Source organism: Chelonoidis abingdonii, chromosome 1 (assembly GCF_003597395.2).
Source record: "Chelonoidis abingdonii isolate Lonesome George chromosome 1, CheloAbing_2.0, whole genome shotgun sequence".
In the NCBI taxonomy this organism is placed as follows: domain Eukaryota; kingdom Metazoa; phylum Chordata; order Testudines; family Testudinidae; genus Chelonoidis; species Chelonoidis abingdonii.
Genome location: NC_133769.1, coordinates 128866990 through 128889099, shown reverse-complemented (window position 1 = coordinate 128889099; position 22110 = coordinate 128866990). Strand labels below are relative to the sequence as shown.

At 44.7% G+C, this 22110-nt stretch overlaps 1 protein-coding gene across 1 annotated transcript in view; it reads left to right on the top strand.

Moving 5' to 3' along the window:
- ITPR2 (inositol 1,4,5-trisphosphate receptor type 2) overlaps positions 1–21711 on the top strand; it is a 357167-nt gene extending 335456 nt beyond the window's left edge. The window contains exons 56-57 of the mRNA XM_032767262.2: positions 20769–20930; positions 21532–21711. Of these exons, the coding sequence (XP_032623153.1) occupies positions 20769–20930; positions 21532–21618 (249 nt within the window). The 3' untranslated portion in view covers positions 21619–21711. The remainder of the gene's footprint in view (positions 1–20768; positions 20931–21531) is intronic.
- Positions 21712–22110: the final 399 nt, after the last annotated feature.

The window sequence follows — 22110 nt, the reverse complement described above, 5'->3', positions numbered from 1 at the left end:
AATTTCACTTACAGTACCCAACAGAATAACTGAGTACTTGAAACTAAATAGGGTTGTTCTCAACATGTGACTGGACTGTTCAGTATAGAACTGTATTTAAATATTGGTAATTTTTTAAAACAGAACTGGGCAGTAGACAGTTCAAATATGCTGTGTTTACAGACAGAGCTAGAGCTAAATATCTTGTGAACCTTTAGCTGCTGATACTGTTAATTTGTTTTTCTTTTATCGAGCTATGTTTACAACATCTAAAATAGAACATCATTCAAGATTTGAGTGAGTCAATATTCTAAACCCAAGACAAAACTTTTTCTAGTTTCTGAGCACCTCCTGAAGTTAGTGATTGGTAGGTCACAGGAAAACACCCAGTGCCTTGCAGGATTTACTCTAATGCAGGGTTATTAGGCAAAACCATCAAAGGGACCTCCCTTTGGCCTTCATTTTTACGCAGAGACCTGTGGATACAGCAAATGCATGCACAAAATCTACATGAGCTAGTGGCCTGCACAATTTGACCTAGCATGGCTTAAAGTTTGTCATATTTGGGATCACTTTTAAACCATCAAGTTTGAAGTAAACACGGAATTTTCTTCTCTGCTTTGATTGGTTAGACTAGAATAGCTATGTATGATGATTTTTTAAAAATACTGTAGTTCTGTAATAAGTTCAATATAGTAAAAGTTCTAAATTAAAAAAAGTATTATTTTAAATTTGATATTGCACTGTGTCAAAATAGGACCAAAGCCCAAAATTCAGATCCAGATTTTAAAACAGTGTTTGGGAGTATCTCAGTTTGGAATAATGCTGTTGCAGTTAATGGAATTATACTGCAATGGCTCTATTCCAAATTGAGATTTAACTTGTGAAACTGAGAACAGAGTCAGGCCTTACGTATCCAGCAAAAAAGTCTTCAGCTGAATTTTAAAATTACCTACAGATTCTGCTACACCAGACTGAGGCTACAAGTACCATCAGTTTTCACCTTTTAAAATGCAAACTGACTGGGCAAGAGCATTAAGGTTAAGTGTAAAGAATATACATATGCAACAAGTATGAAACCAGAAGATCTACTCAAAAAAACTTTTTGTGGGGTAGTGGATAGCAGCAAGGTTTTATACCTGATCTTTGTTCAGCTGTACCAAACCCATACTTCCACTGACACTAGCTGGCAAACATTTTTGGCACTTCCTGCAGAAAGGCCAAGGACCGAATGAATTTACATCAGGACTAATCTACCTTCGTGATCTTTCCAGAGCACAGGCAATACCTGTTAGAAGGATAGCATACAGAATGCTTGCACGGCCATTACCCACACGAAAACTGAGGAAGTTTGAATCATGGCTCTAGTCTTCTCATTCTGTCACCTGCATGAGCACCCAGTCAATTTTTTTTTAAAGTAGGATATTCAGTACAATAGAACTAATATGGTAATGTGTGAAGAGCAAGAATGGCATGGAATGGCACAAGCAGAAATATGATAGAAGTCAGTCCAGCTAACCACTATATTCACTAAAATGCTCTGTTGGAAGTGGTGGAGGGGAATGAATTTAACAAATTAAACCTATATGATTTAACAGCAGGACCAAGTTGGAGTTGTAAAGAACAATGTGAGAGCCCTGTGTACTTTTGCACAGAGATTCACACCACATTACCTATTCTTCCTCTTTCTGGTGAGGAAGATGAAATTAAAGTGAATCATATGAATGGTACATTAAAAAGCTCTGAATTTAAGGATACGTGCATTTAATGCCAGAATATTGAAGGCACATCCATGTGAGTAAAGTGAGAGCTAAAGATGCACTGCAATTTCAGATGCAATAGTAAATTTCTGCTTAGTAGTAACAGTCTAATGTCCACATACAGGCTAGGATTTATGGTTGTGTTTTGTACCAATATCTGGTTTAAAAAAAAAAAGAACATTTATCTTCTACTGTCTAGACCAGATGGTGGTGCTTAGTGTATAAAACCCAGGGATTATTTTAAAATAATTTAGTTAACTCTAATCCAAAGTGTTTCTCTCAAAACATAGCCACTACCTATGCCTGACAAAGCTGTAGATAGGTGCAAAGTAAATATCTGTCACATCTACTAGTAACTTCAGGAAAGTAAAAGAAGCAGCAATTTATTAAGTGCCAAATTCTATGTTCAGATGTCATCACTGGGAGTTATGAAGATATGTACAGGTGATCAATTCTCAGGTTTAAGGTAGAGATAATACAGAGAGAGAAACAGCTGAGGAGTGAGAAATGAAATGCATCGCAGGAAGGAGGAGGATGTAAGAAGATGGAAATTGGAGAGGGAAGGGAGTCTGGAAAGAACTGGGGCCTTCTGCGTACATAAGTTATGCTGCCAAAACTACCCCAATATAGTTAAAACTAGACTTCACCTTACCCCACTGGATGCAGTGTACCAGTATAGCTATTCCCATACAGGATAGAGAATAAGCAATGCCACATAACTGTGTCCACACTAAGGCTTAGAATTATACAAATGTAGGGCTGGAAGGGAGCTGGAGAAGTCATCAAGTCCAGCCCCATGTGCTGAGGCAGGATGACAACCACTTGCCAAAAGCTTCCAGTGATGGGGATTCCACAGCCTCCCTTGGAAGCCTATTCCGGAACTTAACTACTCATAGTTGGAAAGTTATTCCTAATATCTAACCTAGATCTCCGTTGTTGCAGATTAAGCTCATTACTTGTTCTCCATGTCCACTGAAGGGAGGATAATTGATCCTAGTCCTCTTTGTAAATAACCCCTAACATTTCAAGACTGTTTATCAGGTTCCCCCCTGTAGTTGTCTTCTCTGAAGACTAAACATTTCCACTTTCTTTTTTAAAGCCTTATGCCAGGTTTTCTAAACCTTTCATCTCTTTTGGCTGCTTTCTAGAAGTGGGGTGCACAGAACTGGATGCAGTGCTCCAGCTGAGGCTTCATCAGTGCCCAGTAGGAGGGGGATAGTTACCTCCTGTGACTTACTTACATAATATACTCCTGTTAATACAGCCCAGAAGGATATTGGTCTTTTTCACGACTGCATTATGCTTTTTGCTTGTTTTAAAATTTATGCTTGACAGTAACCCCCAGATTCTTTCCAGCAGTACTACCACTGCAAGCCAGTTGTTGCCCATTTTGTGCATTTGATTTTTTTCTTCCTATTTTCATTGTCTTGATTTCAGACCAATTTGTCAAGATCGTTTGGAATTCTGATCCTGTCTTCCAAAGTGCTAGCAACCCCTCCCAGCTTTGTCACTTGCAAATTTATTAACACACACATTCTCCACTCCAATATCCAAAGAATCGTTGTAGGGCTAGAACTACTTTAGCAAAACGTTACACCCAGTACAAAAATTGTCTGTAGAGCTCCCCCTGCCAGAGTCTTTCCCTGCTTCCAGGAAAGGCTCCAGCTGCTTTCTGTGGCAGGAAAGGCTCGAGCAGCAAGGAGTTAGCAGAACATTATACTGCTAAGGATAGCAGGTTGGACATGGGAGGCTCTCCTTGGTCATGGAGAGAGCCATGTAGGGTACATACCACAAGGGCTCAGGCATATCTTTACTTGCCTGTCTACATTGCTATTTATGCCTGTGCTAGGGGAGCATGCAGTGTATGTAATCTGCATACCACCATAAGGAGCATGCAGTGTCACTATTCCCTGCCTGAGTTAGGTAACCCCTTACAATTAAAGGGGAACAACACTGTTGGGAATGGCTAGTCCCCTAGCACATCCCCAGCTCATTCTCTCCCAACCTACAGATCTTCTACTTTGTGTAGCACCTATACAGGGGCTTCCATGGGGTCAAGAAGTAGTGCGAACAGTGTTTCAGAGGGTGGTGCCCTCTTCTTCCACAGCCCATGCAGAGCTACTGATTACTTACCCTCCACTCACAGCAGCAACATGGATGATTTGGCCCATAGCTGGAGTCGAGGGCAGTTAGAAATGAAACAAGTAACAAGAATGCAGGGTTGGTTCGAACAAACATGTGGGGTAGAGCAAACTACAGAGCACAGTAGCTGGAGCAGTCCACGTCCAGAGGAGAGTAGACAGAAAAGTCCTAACGTAATACAGTTATGGGAGGGAAATACTGTATTCAGTTGTACATCATATGATTAATACTGTACACAATGGCCAAGATTGCCAAAAGTGATTTTGGTTGCCTCCATTTTTGGGTGCCCCAACCTTAAGGGGGCCTGATTTTCAGGAATTGCTGGGCACCTTCCCTTTGAAAAAAATCTAGGCCTGTTAATATGTCAAGTTGGGCCAAAAACAGAGGCATCCAAAAATCACTTGAAAATCTTGGCTATCGTATGTGACTATTGCTGGTTTAAAGATAAAAATTAAATAAAATAAAAAATGCTTTGTCACACATAAGCAGAAAGTCAGCCAATACCACACTGGAATGCCTGGATAATCATGCAGTGCATTTGGTATTTTGGAATCAAGGCTATACTCTACTATAGTCCACAAAAAGTATTTAATCAAATGAAGTTAGTAAAGCAGACTGCAATTCTAGATGTTGATTGCAACCTCTCTCGTGACAAAAATATTTCTATTTTTTCTTCTCTCTCCTCCTCCCCATGCTGTGAAGATACGGAATGGATCAGCACAGTGCTAGCTCCAGCCATTAGTATAAGGATTTATCTGTAATTGCTGAGGTTTATTTTCCTTGTGTTATCACACTCAGTGCATACAGATGCTTAACACTTTGGAATTCTCTTCTCTATATTACAGAGGGCAGATTGCTTATCAAATACAATCTTAACATTAAAGTGTCAAACAGGATTTGCAGAAAGCTATTTTGGTTGTAGTTTAGGGTGAATGTTTATCAAATGGTGGATTAGCTGAATCATACATTGAGCCAAATTATTGACTGTGATTAAATCAAACACGGTTATAGCACTATGTCATAATGTATAAGACAGTTTAAAGATTTACACTTCCTTTTTTCTACACTGGCTGTAGGAGCTCTATAACTAGAGATTTTAAGACTGTATCTTGCCCTTAAACACGCTTGGGAATTTGAGCAAAGCAGGGTGCTATAAGGGCCTATATCTAGGTGTGGAAGGGACTTGCAGATCTATGCTTCGGATATAGATCATTGTCTAACTGAAACCTGCACTGCCTGAAGTTTGTGTTCATGTTGCGAGACATCTGATGGATCATTCCCCAGCAGTATTTCCTAGTAATGGTTCTGATCGTAAATATAGATCCAGGGTGAAATCCTGGCCCCACTGACTTCAGTGAAGCCAGAATTTCACCACGGGAGTACAGAACTGGAGAGTTGTTTATGACTGTATAATGTTAGAGGCAGGAAAGCATTGTGTACCTAAAGCTGAAAGAGGCTTTGCCCATACAGCATCATAATGGCCCTTCAATATTGACTAATTAGTATGCCCCTAAAACAGTGAAATACTTATAGCACAGCAATGCGGCATGCCTGACTACTATGTAGCGAACATTACAATGACTACTGTAATACACCTCATAGACTTGAAAGCCAGAAGCGGCCACCACAATCATCTAGTCTGACCTGCACATCGCAGGCCACAGAACCTCACCTGCTCACTCCAGTAATAGAGCCCTAACCTCTCACTGAGTTACTGAAGTCCTGAAATCATGATTTAAAGACATCAAGGTACAGAGAATCCACGCTAGAATTACACTAGTTTAAACCTGCAAGAGACCCGTGCACCATGCTCCAGAGGAAGGGCAAAAAAAAAAAACACACACACAAACACACCACACAACAACTACCCAGCATCTCTGCCAGTCTGACCCTGTGGATACATTCCTTTCCAACAAGAAGTATGGTGATCGGTTAGACCCTGATCATGTGCGCAAAATCCACCAGCCAGATACCTGGGAAAGAATTCTCTGTAATAACTCAGAGCCTCCCTATCTTAGTGCCCCATCACCAGCCATTGAAGATATTTGCTGCTAGCAGTCACAGATGCCATTGTAGGCAGTCTCCTCATACCATTCCCTCCACACAATTGATCAAGCTCAGTCTTGAAGACAGTTAGGTTTTCCCCCTCACTGCTCCCTCCGGAAGGCTGTTCCAGAACTTCGCTCCTCTGATGGTTGGCAACCTTCACCTAATTTCAAGGCTAAACTTGTTGATGGTCAGTTTATATCCATTTCTTCTTGTGTCCACATTGGCACTTGACAAATAATTCTTCTCCCTCCCTGGTATTTATCCCTTTGTATGTTTATAGACAGCAATCTTATCTCCCCTCAGCCTTTTTTTGTTAGGCTAAACAAGCCAAGATCTTTGAGTCTCCTCTCATGAGGTAGGTTTTTCATTTCTCTGATCATCCTAATAGTCCTTCTCTGCACCTGTTCCAGTCTGAATTCAAAGAGAAGGGATAGCTCAGTGGTTTGAGCATTGGCCTGCTAAACCCAGGGTTGTGAGTTCAATGCTTGGGGAGCCATTTAGGGATTGGTCCTGCTTTGAGCAGGGGATTGGATTAGATGATCTCCTGAGGTCCCTTCCAACCTTAATAATCCATGGATTCTTTAAACATGGGAGACTAGAATTAGACCCAGTATTTCCAGTGAGGTCTCACCAGTGACTTGTATAATGGTAACACCACTTCTGTCTCTACTGGAAATACATTGTTGCTGGATAAGTGCAAAGGTCAGTCAAGTGTGTGTCTCTTAGGTCTGGTCTACACTACACGTTTAAACCGAATTTAGCAACGTTAAACTGAATTAACCCTGCACCCGTCCACACAATGAAGCCCTTTATATCAATATAAAGGGCTCTTTAAACCGATTTCTGTACTCCTCCCCGACAAGGGGAGTAGCACTGAAATCGGTATTGCCTTGTCAGATTAGGTTAGTGTGGCCGCAATTTGACGGTTTTGGCCTCCGGGCGGTATCCCATAGTGCACCATTGTGACCGCTCTGGAAAGCGATCTGAACTCTGATGCACTGGCCAGGTAGACAGGAAAAGCCCTATGAACTTTTGAATTTCATTTCCTGTTTGCCCAGTGTGGAGCTCTGATCAGACAGGTGGCGATGCAGTCCCAAATCCAAAAAGAGCTCCAGCATGGAGCGTACGGGAGACACTGGATCTGATCGCTGTATGGGGAGACAAATCTGTTCTATCAGAGCTCCATTACAGAAGATGAAATGACATAGCATTTGAAAAAAATCTCCAGGCTATGATAGACAGAGGGCACAGCAGGACCTCAGCACAGTGCTGCGTGACAAGCATAACAGAAAGCCAAAGAATCAGATGGATGCTCATGGAGGAGGGCGGGGACTGAGGACTCCACCTATCCCACAGTCCCCGCAGTTTCCGAAAAGCATTTGCATTCTTGGCTGAGCTCCCAATGCCTGTAGGGTCAAAAACATTTTCCCGGGTGTAGCACTGAAAATTCGGTATTGCCTTGTCAGATTTAGGTTAGTGTGGCCGAATTGACGGGGTTTTGGCTCCGGGCTGGTATCCCAGAGTATGCACATTGTGAACGCTTGGAAGCGATTCTGACTCTGATGACTGGCCAGGTAGACGGAAAAGCCTATGAACTTTGATTTTCATTTCCTGTTTGCCCAGTGTGGAGCTTCTAGGATAAGACCAAGGGGGCGAAAATTGCATCCCAAATCAAAAAAGAGCCTCCAGCATTGGAGGTACTGGAGAACACTGGAGGTTCTGATCGGCTTGTATGGGGAGACAAATTCTGTTCTATCAGAGCTCCAATTACAGAAGAATGAAATGACCATAGCATCTTGAAAAAATCTCCAGGCTATGATTAGTACAGAGGGCACAGCAGGACCTCAGAGCAGTGCTGCGTGACAAGCATAAAATGAAAGCAAAGAATCAGATAGGATGCTCATGGAAAGAGGGGGGGACGAGGACTCCACTATCCACAGTCCCCGCAGTGTTCCGAAAAAAGGCATTTGCATCTTTGGCTGAGCTCCAATGCCTGTATGGTCAAAACACTTTTCCAGGGTGTTTCAGGTGTTTGTCGTCAATTTACACCGTTCTCCTCCCCCTGAAAGAAAAGAGAAAAAAATCTTCGCTTTTTTTTCGAGTCACCTATTGGTTAACTGGCATGCTCTGGTAGACGGGATGCTGCAGACTGAACACAAGCTCCCTTCCAGTGGCAGAGGGTGCAAATGATTGGTAGCCATGTGTCATCATGAGCCCGTAAGTGGCTCCTGGCTGTCCTTGGTAAAATGAATGACTCCCAGTCATTCCGGGCATGGTACAAAAGGCTTGGTAACTGAACTCATCTTAGCAGCTGGAGGACTGAGCTCCATTGGCCAGGATTCCCTTGATTCCGGTTCAAAAAGAGGGCAATTTGTGGACGGGAGTGCGCGCCCGCTTTCATGGTCTAAAGAAAGATTCTGTACTTTCTGGACTATCATAGCAGCTGGAGGCTGCCTACTCATTTTTTATTATCTATAAACTCAGGTTCTCTATTTCCTAACATTCTTTTATTACTCATCACACCAAATGGGGGACACTGCCAAGTAGCCCAGGAGGATTGGGGAGGAGGGAAGCAATGGGTGGGTGTTGGCAGGGGCACACCCTAATAGGATGATTAGTCTCATCGATTTCTGCTGGGATCTCTGGGGCTCTGACCCAGAAGCTGTGCTCTCTGATTCTTAGTACATCTTGCCCATATTCTAGGCAGGACTGACTATTTTTGGACAAAACTAAAGAAGGGAATGACCTCAGGGAGTCATTCCCATTTTTGTCGCATGCTGCCCCCGGGCCAACCTCAGCAAGGCCAGTCTGTGGGAGCACCGTGACTAGAGAGACAGTACAAAAAGGTTGATAACAGTCATCGCAATTCAATTGCAAACTAGTGCAAGAATTGTCTGGTAACTGGTGATGAGAGATGGTTATCAATGACAGACGGGTTGCTGCAACAGGGATGGTAACAGTCTCGTGCTACCTGCAAAGGCAAATGACTGCTGCTGTGTAGACTGCAGTACTGCTGTCAGCAGCGTAGCACTGAAATCGGTATTGCCTTGTCAGATTAGTGTTAGTGTGGCCGCAATTGACGGTTTTGGCCTCCGGGCGGTATCCCATGAGTATGCACCATTGTGACGCTTGGAAGCGATTCTGACTCTGATGCACTGGCCAGGTAGACAGGAAAAGCCCTATGAACTTTGAATTTTCATTTCCTGTTTGCCCAGTGTGGAGCTTCTGATAAGACAGGGCGATGCAGTCCCAAATCCAAAAAGAGCTCCAGCATTGGAGCGTACGGAGACACTGGATTCTGATCGCTGTATGGGGAGACAAATTCTGTTCTATCAGAGCTCATTACAGAAGATGAAATGACATAGCATTTGAAAAAAATCTCCAGCTATGATTAGACAGAGGGCACAGCAGGACCTCAGCACAGTGCTGCTGACAAGCATAAAGAAAGCCAAAGAATCAGATGGATGCTCATGGAGGAGGGCGGGACTGAGGATCCACCTATCCCACAGTCCCCGCAGTTTCCGAAAAAGCATTTGCATCTTTGGCTGAGCTCCAATGCCTGTAGGTCAAAACATTTTCCGGGTGTTTCAGGTGTTTGTCGTCAATTTACACCTTCTCCTCCCCCGAAAGAAAAGAGAAAAAAATCTTCGCTTTTTTCGAGGTCACCCTATGTCTACTGCATGCTGCTGGTAGACGGGATGCTGCAGCACTGAACACCAGCACCCCTTCCCATGGCAGAGGGTGCAACATGATTGGTAGCCATCGTCATCATGAGCCCGTAAATGCTCCTGGCTGCTTGGTAAAATGGAATGACTCCCAGTCATTCCGGGCTGTACAAAAGGCTTGGTAACTGAACTCATCTAGCAGCTGGAGCTGAGCTCCATTAGCCTCCACCCCCTGCCTTTCATGTCTAAAGAAGATTCTGTACTTCTGGACTATCATAGCAGCTGGAGGCTGCCTCCCCTCATTTTTATCTCATCTAAAACTCAGTGTTTCTTATTCCTACATTCTTTATTATTCATCACACAAATGGGGACACTGCCACAGTTAGCCCAGGAGGTTGGGGAGGAGGAAGCAATGGGTGGGTTGTGGCAGGGGCACCCCTAGATGGCAATGTAGCTCATCATTTCTGCGGGATCTCTGGGGCTCTGACCAGAGCAGCTGTGCTCTCTGATTCTTTAGTACACTTGCCCATATTCTAGGCAGGACTGACTATTTTTGGACAAAACAAGAAGGAATGACCCAGGGAGTCATTCCCATTTTTGTCCATGCGCCCCGGCCAACCTCAGCAAGGCCAGCTGGAGCACCCGTGACAGCAGCAGACAGTACAAAAAGTTGATAACATCATCGCCAATTTCAATTGCAAACAGTGCAAAAATGTCTGTAAACTGGTGATGAGAGATGGTTATCAATGACAGACGGGTGCAACAGGGATGGTAACCGTCTCTGCTACCTTGCAAAGGCAAATGATGCTGCTGTGTAGCACTGCAGTACTGTCTGTCAGCAGCATCCAGTACACATACAGAGACAGTGACAAAAGGCAAAACAGGCTCCATGGTTGCCATGCTATGGCGTCTGCCAGGGCAATCCAGGGAAAAGGGTGCGAAATAATTGTCTGCCATTGCTTTCACGGAGGAAGGATTGAGTGACGACATTTACCCAGACTCACTCGTGACACTTTTTGCCCCATCATGCATTGGGATCTCAACCCAGAATTCCAATGGGCGAGGGAGACTGCAGGAACTGTGGGATAGCTACCCACAGTGCAACACTCCAGAAATCGACACTGGCCTCAGTACATGGACGCACACCGCTGACAGTGTGCTTAGTGTGGCCGCGTGCACTCGACTTTATACAATCTGTTTTAAAAAAAAAACCAGTGTCTGTAAAATCAGAATAATCCCATAGTGCAGACATACCCCTAAACACTGTTTCTTTCACCATAGCCCTAGGAGGTAAATAAATAACCCTTTGTAAAATGGTCATCATGACTTGTCTGGGATGCTGAAACAAGTGTTAGATCCTTAGAGCCAATTTCCCCAATGTAACGCTCTAAACACTAGATTGTGGGCATAACCCAAGGATGTGGGTTATGCCCACAAATCAGCCACGACCACTTTGCCTCTCTAGCTAGATGGGAGGGGAGGGTCTCAGCTTTTTATTGTAACTTGCGATCACGGTCTGGGAAAAGCTAAGAACCATGCCACCTGCTTACCAGGCACATCAGTGCAATAGAAGGCATATTGCATGTGACTGACATGACACTCCCAGCTTGAAGTTAAGGGGGTCAAAAAAACACCCATTAAACTGGCTTAATTTTTCTAGTTTCTCCCTGTCCTATGCATTGGCCAATTTCCTCTCACCGTTCTCTAGCTTTTAAGAGCTCAGCCCAATCTTCCCTGCCGGTTGCTGGTGATCGATCTCTCTCCGCCACTAAACCAGAGATATCCCCCTCCAGTTACTCAGGAGGCAAGGACTCAGCTCAGCGGGAGAGCTCAGCTGAAGCCAGTTGGCTGCACAGAGGTATAGTTCAGCAAAGACTTTACCCAAAGTTTCTGTGCTTTGTTAAATTCCTGCAGTCTTTTCTCCTATTGAAGTCTTTATAAAAAAACAAAAAACAAAAAAAAACAAAAAAAGAAGGCCAAAGTTTTCCGCAAGTGAGGACCAACTCTTTCCACCAAGTATGTCACAGGAGGGAGAAAAGTGTATTGAAAGCTTCATGAGGGCAGATGTGCAGAGCTTCTTCTGAATACACTTCCTCTAAGGGAAAGGGCTGGAGGCATCTCAAGCAAGGCAAGTAGCAATGCCTCCAAAACACTACAGAGCCCCAGGCAGGGCCGGCTCCAGGCACCAGCTCAGCAAGCAGGTGCTTGGGGCGGCCACGGGGAAGGGCAGCATGTCCAGTTCTTTGGCGGCAGTTCGCTTGGTCCCTCTTGGAGGGAAGGACCTGCCACCGAAGAGGCAGCAGTAGAACGCCAACTGATTGCGGCTTTTTTTTTTTTTTGTGGGGGTGGGGACGGTGCTTGGGGCAGCAAAAACCCTGGAGCCAGTCCTGGCCCCATGGATCTGCAGTCAAACTCTGCAGTCCCATCAAGCAACATGCCTCCATCCCATGGAAGGATTCAGCAAGACAGGGCAGCAGTAATGTCTGTTGAAGCACTTCTGGGAGGGGAAAGGGGGCGAGAAACACTGCTGACTCGTCACGTCAAGTGTCTGCCCTGCTTGTGCACAGTCTCTTTGGATAGCACCACCTGCTTCTTTCAGCTGAGCTGAACAGCTCATGGAGTGGAGGCTGCAGCTACTTTCTGCCCCAGCAGCCTTCCTGCCTGGCTGACATTGCACCCCAGGATCCCAGCACCTGTGCGCGCGCACACACACTTACATGGGCCTTGCTCCCTTAGGGCACATAAGCTTTTCATTCTGTTTGTACTGGTCCATGATTGGATCTCCTCAGCCCGAGCACAATGCAAGTGGTAAAACACTGGCAGAAACCTGGCTTGAATTCAGCCCTGTTTAAGAAACTTGTGTTTAAATTCTTAAGTTGTCCCTCTGCTGTCCAGCCAGATACAGATGGTTCAGACTTTCCAGCCATATAGTTTATGCTCTCTGAGTTTGCTACGTTGGACTTTATCTCAGGTTAATTTGTTGCCAATCATAAGCTGAGCCGTAAGCTAAACCACAAACATTTGTAGCCTGTAACAAATGTTTGCAGTGTCCCCACTAGCTGTTACATACATGTTAACTGGCAATCTTTAAATTGAGGTAAAAGTCTATGTCTGCACTACAGGATTATTCCTATTTTACATAAACCGGTTTTATAAAAAACAGATTGTATAAAGTCGAGTGCACGGGCCACACTAAGCACATTAATTCGTGGTGGCTCCATGGTCGAGGCTAGTCGTCGATTTCCAGAGCGTTGCCATGGGTAGCTATCCCGTAGTTCCTGCAGTCTCCCCGCCCCTTGAATCTGGTTGAGATCCCAGTGCCTGATGGGGCAAAAATATTGTCGCGGGTGGTTCTGGGTAAATGATGTCAGTCATTCCTTCCTCTGGGAAAGCAACGGCAAAATCATTCGCGCCCTTTTTCCCGGATTGCCTGGGAGATGCCAGAGCACAGCAACCATGGAGCCGGTTGAGCTTTTTTTTTTTTTTTTTTTTTTTTTTTTAATACATCACCATATGTGTACTGGATACTGCTGACAGAGGCAGTACTGCAGCACTACAGCAGCATTCATTTGCATTCGCATGACAGCAGAGATGGTTATCAATTGTTCTGTACCGTCTCTGCACCATTGTAAATTGGTGATGGTTATCTGTCATTCTGTACGTTGCTGCTATCATGGGTGCCTGGGAGGTTGGCCGGGGGTATGAAGACAAAAATGGGAGACTCCCTGAGTCAATCCCTCCTTTTGGTATCTAAAAATAGAGTCAGTCCTGCCTAGAATATGGGGCAAGTGTATTAGAGAACAGAGAGCCCAGCTGCTCCGTGTCAGATCCTGCAGAAATGATGAGCTACATGCCATTCACAGGGGGTGCCCCGCAACAACCCACCTGTGTTCCCTCCTCCCAAACCTTCCTGGGCTACCGGTGGCAGTGTCCCCCCCCCCCACATTTGTGTGATGAAGTAATAAAGAATGCAGGAATAAGAAACACTGAGTTTTTAGTGAGATAAATGAGGGGAGGCAGCCTCCAGCTGCTATGATAGTCCAGGCAAGACAGAATCTTCTTTACACATGAAAGGGAGGGGGCTGATGGAGCTCAGCCCCAGTTGCTATGTATAGACAGTTACCAGCCGTTCTGTACCATCTACTGGAATGACCGGGAATCATTCCTATTTTTACCCAGGTGCCCCAGCCAGCATCACTTGAGGCCAGCCAGGAGCACTCTCCGGCTGATGACAACAACAGATAGCAGTCATATTCTACCATCTGCCACCAGGGAGGGGAAGGGAGCGGATTCTGCTCTTCACTGCCACTGCACCGTGTTACCAGCAGCATTCAGTAGCCATAGGTGACAATGAAAAAAAAAAGTCAAGAAATGATTTTCCCCCCTTTTCTTTCACGGGGGGAGGGTGGGGTGGAAAGGGGTACGTACATTGATGAGCTATACCTGAACCACCCGGAAATATGTTTGACCCTACAGGCATGGGAGCTCAGCCAAGAATGCAAATGCTTTTTGGGACTGCTGTGGACTGTGGGATAGCTGAAGTCCTCAGTACCCCTCCCTCCATGAGCGTCCATGTCATTCTTTGGCTTTCCATTATGCTTGTCACACAGCACTGTGCCGTGACACTGTATCAGAGCCTGGGAGTTTTTTTCAAATGCTTTGAATTTCGTCTTCTGGAACGGAGGAGCTGTGGTAGAACAGATTTGTCTCTCCATACAGCGATCAGATCCAGTATCTCCCCTACGGTCCATGCTGGAGCTCTTTTTGGATTTAGGACTGCATCGCCACCCGTGCTGATCAGAGCTCCACGCTGGGCAAAAAAAAATGAAAATCAAAGTTTGCAGGGCTTTTCCTGTCTACCTGGCCACTGCATCCGAGTTCAGATTGCTGTCCAGACAGTCACAATGCTGCACTGTAGATACCGTCCAGAGGCCAATACCGTCGATTTGTGGCCACACTAACCCTAATCTGATATGGTAATACGATTTTAGCGCTACTCCTCTCGTTGGGAGAGAGTACAGAACCGATTTAAAGAGCCTTTATATCGATATAAAGGGCCTCGTTGTGTGGATGGGTACAGCGTTACAATGGTTATAACGCTGCTAAAGTCGGTTTAAATGCGTAGTGTAGACCAGGCCATAGCCTACAGAGCTTGTCCATACTAAGGAGAGAGATGTATTTTTTAAAATAGGTGATAGCTAAAGCATGAGAGATACTAGTTTTAAAGTCTTAGGATGAAATCCTGCCCCCATTCAAGTTAATTAGATTTCACTCCTAGTTTAGACAGGGAAAAGTTGTAGTTTTAAGGTGTGTTAGCTGGTCAAGGTGAACCTAAGGCTGAGCTCCAGAGCAAATGTCAAGGAGTAGCATTCAACCTAGCCTTTACAGAAAAGAGTTAACTGGCAAACAATCAACTGAAGGTAAAAATAACTAACATACATAAGCAATCAGTGTGCCAGTCTTCCAGCACTAGTGTAGAAATTTCATTATAAACCCTGTCTGCAAAGAAACCTCTGCAATTTGCATTTTGAAATCTTCTAGAGTTTTGTGATGCATTATTTAGTCTCCATTAGCAAGTGCTATAGTGCTCCATACTGATAGCATCACAGAATAGGGCAGCATCCATGCCCTGGACCATCTTTTCACACTATCTTGTGATAAAACTTTGCAATTCACAGTGCATTGAGAAAGTGAGTTAATATTGACCAACAGAAGTAAACAGTTCAGCAAGGGAATTTAAATAACCACGTGTTATGAGATTCAGCCTACTCAAAGCATATATTTATAAATAAGTGACTGATGGAACAGAATGTATTTCCTACTGTTCTGATGAATTTCAAATGCACTTAAAGTTTTGAGATATAAAAATGCACAGTTTGACTGTACTGGGAGGGGGGCAAGTGGGGCAATTGGATGTCTGAGGCTCCCCCTGGCCCCACCTTCCCCCATCCCCTGGCGCCGCAGCATGTCACGTCCAGGAGCAGCCCTGGACAAAGCTAATGCAGTGTGGCTCGGCCGGGGCCTGAGCTCCTTCCGCTCAGAGCCACATGGTAAGGGCGCGGGGCTGTGAGCTGTGGCCAACCAGCAGGAGCTGAGCTCCCAATGGAGCCACATCGCTGCAGCGCTGTCCAGGGCCACTCCTGGACGCAGTGCGCTGAGGCTCTGGGAGAGGAGGGAGGCGGGGGTAAGCAGCATGGTAAGGGGGCCAGGAGGGTTTGGATAAGGGACAGGGAGTCCTGGGACAGTCAGGTCATAGAGAGGGGGCAAAGGTTCGGGGAGGGGGGTGGAGCAGATCAGGGAACAGGGGGTTGGATCATGGGCATTCCAGGGCTCTGACAGGACTTGTTGGGAGCGGGGGGTGGAGCAGTCAGGGAACAGGGGGTTGATCATGGGCATTCCAGGGCTCTGACAGGACTTGTTGGGAGCGGGGTGGAGGATAGGGGTCGGAGCAGTTAGGGCACAAGGAGCAGGATGGGTCGGGGATTCTGAGGGGGCAGGAAGTGGGTGGGGGTTGGATAGGGGCAGGACCAGGCTGTTTAGGGTAGGGAAGGCGCTGTGCCGCCCCAAAGCTCATTCAGCAGTTTTGAGGCTTGCAGACAGCTATTTAACACAAAAGAGCCAAGCTGTTATTTTTTTCTCTTAGGGCTACCATCCCTTTCACTTCTCAAATGTCAAATATAGTCTACATTTAATTTCAGTGCCATAGGGAGATTCATGTCAGGGAGGGTAGCTTCATTTAAAATTAGCCACTTTAATAGTGATAGAGCCAAGAGAGCCATGGGGGAGGGAATACATGAGAAGAGCAATATCCTGCACCACCTGCTTCCTTCCCAACCCTACCAAGGGGACTCCCCCCGCCGGATTCCCCAAGGCTCTAGAGGGGTTAATTCAGTGGTTCTCAAATGTTTGTGCTGGTGGACCCCTTTCACATAGCAAACCTCTGAGTGCGACCCCCCATATAAATTAAATTTTTTTTTTATATTTTAACATGATTAAATGCTGGAGGCAAAGCAGGGTCTGAGGTGGAAGCTGACAGCTTGTGACCCCCAGTAATAACTTCGTGACCCCGACCCCCAGTTGGAGACCCCCTGGATTAATTTAACGTTAGCACCCTTTGTTCATTCACATGCATGTGCTATTTGAGCATTCAGTTTTCACAACATAGGCTCATCCCAGATTCTGGAACAAGCTCAAATGCTCAGTTCGTGGAGTATGTACATAAGTTATACTGAAGACAAACCCATAGTAACCATCTCCAGTTTTTGAGGGACCCCATGGAGGCAGTCTCTAGGAAACAACCTCCATGAATTTATCTAGTCCATTAATGGCTATTAGCCAGGATGGGTAAGAATGGTGTCCCTACCTCTGTTTGTCACAGGGTGGAGATGGATGGCAGGAGAGAGATCACTTGATCATTACCTGTTAGGTTTCACTCCCTCTGGGGCACTTGGCATTGACCACTGTCAGTAGACAGGATACTGCGCTGGATGGACCATTGATCTGACCTAGTATGGCTGTTCTTTGTTCTAAACTAAATGACCCAAAGTTAGAGGAGACAGTTATGAGTCAAGGAAGCCAGCAGAGTATCAGAAACCTGGAAAAATCTCTGACTGGATGGGCTCAGGTGTTTGGTCACAAGCTGAGGTGGTTCAAGAGTTTTGGATTTATTTTAAGCAGATTTTTTTTTATTGATTTCTTTAATTAATCAAACACAGCAAGCAGCAAAGATTTGGCAACACACTTCTGAAACCCCAAACCATGTTCAGGTTTTGGCAGACTGATTTCAGTTTTTCAATTAAAAAAACAAATTTTGAAGGAAAGCAGACATTGTCTATGATTTTTTTCTGCTTTTTAAAAACCCCTAGTTTTTGATCCAAACAAAGTTTTGATGGAAAATATTCATTCAGCCCTTTTAATGAGCTTTAGTGCCTTTTAGCACTAGCTGATGCTGAGAACCAGTGATTCCTTGTAAAAGTGACTTGAAAAGAAGTTCTCTCAAAACTGGGTTTGTGCCAACATGCGGAAGGTTTTTAAATGTTTATTTTTCCCAGGGGGAAAGGGGCGCAAGTGGAGCAATTTGCCCTGGGCCCCACAGCGGCCCCCACAAGAATATAGTATTGCAATTTTTTATTTTTTTTTAAATAGAAGGGGCCCCTGAAATTGCTGAATCCTCTGGGCGGCCCTGACTGTGGACGGGGTAACATTAGCCTCTGTGTGGAGTCAGCAGCCAAAGAGCAATATTCTCCCTGCTCTGTAGATAGAGGTCTGAACTGCCAAATGAGAGACCTGTGTTCAGTTGTTTGACTCATCTCTTCTTGGACTGCCAGGAAGTGCTGTGCAAAAAAGTCAACAGTTTCACTTCACAGGGTCACTTTTCCATGCAAATGCATCAGCTGGCTCTGGTCCTCTCAGAACAGTCCAAGCTTTCAGTCCTCAACCGACCTTTTGGCTTGATTTTGTCCAAGTCTCCTAGTTTGTAATTAAGGCCACAGCCAGCTGAAATGGGTTTTGTTAAGCGTTTTTCCACAGCTTTACTGGCCAGGGCTGGCACACTGTAGAAACAAAGCTGAGGACAGGAGGGGCTCTTAGCCCACTTTCACTGATCCTAGGGCTGAAGTGATTTAGAGCTGCTCTAAATTATGTGAGCAGTAAAGAACCCATAGGGACCACTCCCCAATCTTCAGCTACTGCAGAGTGCTATGTACTTCAGCCCCACCTACTCTTCCCCCTCCACCACCACCCCCAAAAAAAAAAAAAAAAAACCACAAATCAAACAAAGGATTGTATTTTGGAGAAGCAGAGAATAGGAAGAATAATGGGCATTTCACAACACTGGCATCAGTGCTCAGCAGTACAAGAGCAACAAGTCTGAAATGACTCCCATCTTGCCAAACTTGGTCAAGAACGTTTACTTTGATTCTCTGCCTTAGCAAAAGCGAGTAGGTACCACATCTATTTGCTGCCTTCTATGATAATGCACTACTGTGTTTCGTAATCTCAGACTCTTCAAGTGAGAGACACTAACAGATAAAAATGTGACAGTTTTCCAGGAATATTCCAATCAAAATGGAAGTAGCTTCAGTGGGGTTTGCTGCACCACTTTTGAATTTGCGTTCTGCAACTATTCTGTCAGACAAGTTTATGGCCAGATGTATTTGCAAAAAATAGGCATCAGTCCAGCAGTGCACTTTCACATGAGTTTGATTTTAAGTACAAGATTGTCCTTTCAGTTAAAGTATATGCTGAAGTTCTTTGAATACTAGAATATTCATGGAAAATTAATGTTAATCTTATAATCGTAAGTGTATATATCTGAATCATGGAACTGAAAATACCATGCAATCTGTGTTCAATTAAAACTCATCAACAAAGCTGGTGAAATAAGATTGTGATTTGAATGAATTATCACCCACAGAAAAGTGAATTGTGCAGGCACAATAAATCATCATGAGATCCCTATGTTTACAAAGCACAGAACCAGGGAAGGCTACATTTCACAAGCATGTGTGACTGACAGCTAGGTACTACAAAATGTAATGAAGCTGCACAGTCTTATTCCCTTTGCATTTTGTAGTTTTAGTGTGACAGGACCAGGAACAGCTGGACAGAAATGTATTAGAAACCTCAGATTAAGCAGAGAAACAAACCCTGAGGGTTTCAAGTTTACTTCTGGATTTTCATGGTGCAGCCAAAATAAAAGACTAGCAGAGTCTGTTCTCCTTCACCTGCATGTTCTTCAAAGAGCAAAACTTAACAATATAAGCGGGACAGCTCTGGGCTCCAGAGCATCTTGGGTTGGTTTAGGCTCCAGAGTAAGCAGCCCTCATCTGGGGAAAATAGATCTAGCTGGGTGGAGGGTCCCTAAGGCTTCCTGCTACTGTAGGGTGTAATGGGAGTCTGGAAGGAACCTGCTCTAGAGCACATCTTGTTGTCCTTTAAAAAGGTCCCACATGCATGCCACTACACTGACCTGCTGCCAAGAGGTACGGCTTTGATCTAACCCACTTGTGTGTGGAACAGAGCCCCTGTAATGCAACATACCACCAGACAGGAGAACCAGTTTCCCATTTAAGGAACACTGGACTGTAATCCTGCTCTAAAACTGCAGGACTTTTGGGCTCCTCTTCCCATTCCCCACACAGGGCAGAATTCCCCCCCCCCCATATATATCCATTATATCCTGCATGCATACTCAAGAACAGTGCAGCCATCCCAGATGAATGCTCAAAAATACCCTTTATGCTATTCCACCCCATCTTCCATATCCCACTCATTACTTTTTTTTTTTTTTTTCCCCACACTGTCTAGATCAGTGGTGCTCTGACTTTTTCAGTCACACCTCCCTTACCAGTAAATTAATCTGTCTGCACCCTTCCCCCTCAATTACTGCACAGTCAAGGCTTCCTCAGCAGAGGAGCTTGGGCTGACTGCAGAGCTGGGGATGGGGGAGGAGCTGCAGGTGGGGGCAGAGCTGGTCTAGGGGCAGAGAAGGAATGAGGGCAAAGCCTGGCTGGGAGAAGAGTGGAGCGGCAGCTAGGGGTGGATCCGGAATGAGGGCAGAGCCCAGCTGGATGCAGGGGGTGGAGTGGAGCCACATCTGGGTTTGGAACTGGCCTGGCAGTGGAGAGGGAGTGGGGCAGATCTGGGCCTGGAGGCAGAGCAGGGCTTTGTTTGGGCCGAACTGGGGCTAAGGGAGGACCAAGGCTAGAGGCAGAGTGAGGCTGGAAGCATGGTGCGCCCTCTCTGCCCCCCCCATGGAGGCTGGTCCTGGCCCTGCCACATGGCACTGCCCCCACCCGCTGTATTCCTCTGTGCCACCCTAAGGGTGAGCAGTGGTCTATATTTATAGATAGAATATACATAAAAGTTGGATTCCAAGGATAAGGCGGTTTGGGATGAAAAATCTGGCCTCATTGAAGTCAATGGGAATTTAGTCAGTGACCTCAGTGCAGCCAGGATTTTTCCCCTAGCTCTTTTCTTTGCAGACAGAAAACATTTAATAGTGTAAAATATTGTAATTTCGTGTTTTAATGTTTCTTAATCTCTCGTGCTGTGCATCAAATGCAGTAGAAACCCGAATGATTCTCTTTCTGGAACTTCAGGCTAATAGCATTAGATAAACCCAGATTAATTTTTTTTTTTTTTTTTTTTTTTTTAATATATTCACATGTAGGAGAAGAATTTGGACTGGTTCCCTCGAATGCGAGCCATGTCCCTGGTTAGCAGTGAAGGTGACAATGAGCAAAATGAAATTAGAAACCTGCAAGAAAAGTTGGAATCAACCATGAGTCTTGTAAAACAACTGTCTGGTCAGCTTGCTGAGCTCAAGGAACAGGTAAGTGTTTTTGAGCTGGGTAGAAAATGGACATATGAACACATTTAGAGAACTAGATTTTGTCTTGGGTCATGGTCAGGACCCTTTTGTATAAGAGGCTTGTCTCAGAAATGTTTTATTCCTGACTCAAAGCTTAGAGTAGGAGCACAGATACGGTTCTGGAAAGAGTTTTTATTCCGTTAACACAACTAGAGAACAGGTAAGCAAGAAATTGAATTTTGAAACCCTAACAGCCAGATAGGGGGAATCCAGTTACTAGATAATGTGACTGCACTATTACGTACAAGTCACATTTTTTTGTTGAGCTTTGTATAGGAAATAGCTGCAAACTAATCGAAATTGTTTAGTTCAGCTCTCTGAAGTTACAGCCTGTACCTGTTCTCCTACCCCTTCACGCACACATAAGTCCATTCTTCGCATGACACACTCTCATACTTCAAAGAAATCCTGTACTCAGTTTTTAATGATGAAAAAATTGCAGTCATTTTGCTTACATGTACTTTGCAAAAATGCCCTTCTAATGCTGTTGCACTGTAATTGCATGTGCTGCTGCTAAATAATAGTCAAAAACCTCTCATCTTTATCTCCCTTTCCACCTTAGATGACAGAACAAAGAAAAAATAAGCAGAGGCTGGGCTTTCTTGGATCAAACACACCCCTTGTGAATCATCACATGCCACCACACTGATACCATGAGGAGAAGCCGTGACTAGCCTTTCATTGGTATTCCTGCTTGATTATAGAATAAAAAGCTGAGATTGAGAGGAGTGAACAGTGCCTATTGTTGCAAAGTTAAAAACAACCAAGTGCCAAGATGTTAAGTGGTTTAGCTCTGGGAACAATTTGTAACTGTTTTTCCATGGTTGAAAGGGACCAAAACCTAGAATGCAGGAAATACAAGGGAGTTCTTCTGTATTCATTCTGCAGGCTAAACTCTGCTGGGTTTACATTCTGCAACTCAATTGGCTTCAATGGGAACTGTATACAATGCAAATCAGGGCATTATTTGGCTGCGTTCTTAAAGTTAATTTAAGATTTCTCCTCAAAGTAATGGAATAACCAAGGTGTGAGGGAGGAGGAATAGTTTACCACCACAAATGCAGCAGCCCTTTTCAGAATCAGAAGTTATTTCTTGTTTTATTTACCAAATAGCAACATCTGTTATATTTGCTTGTATTTA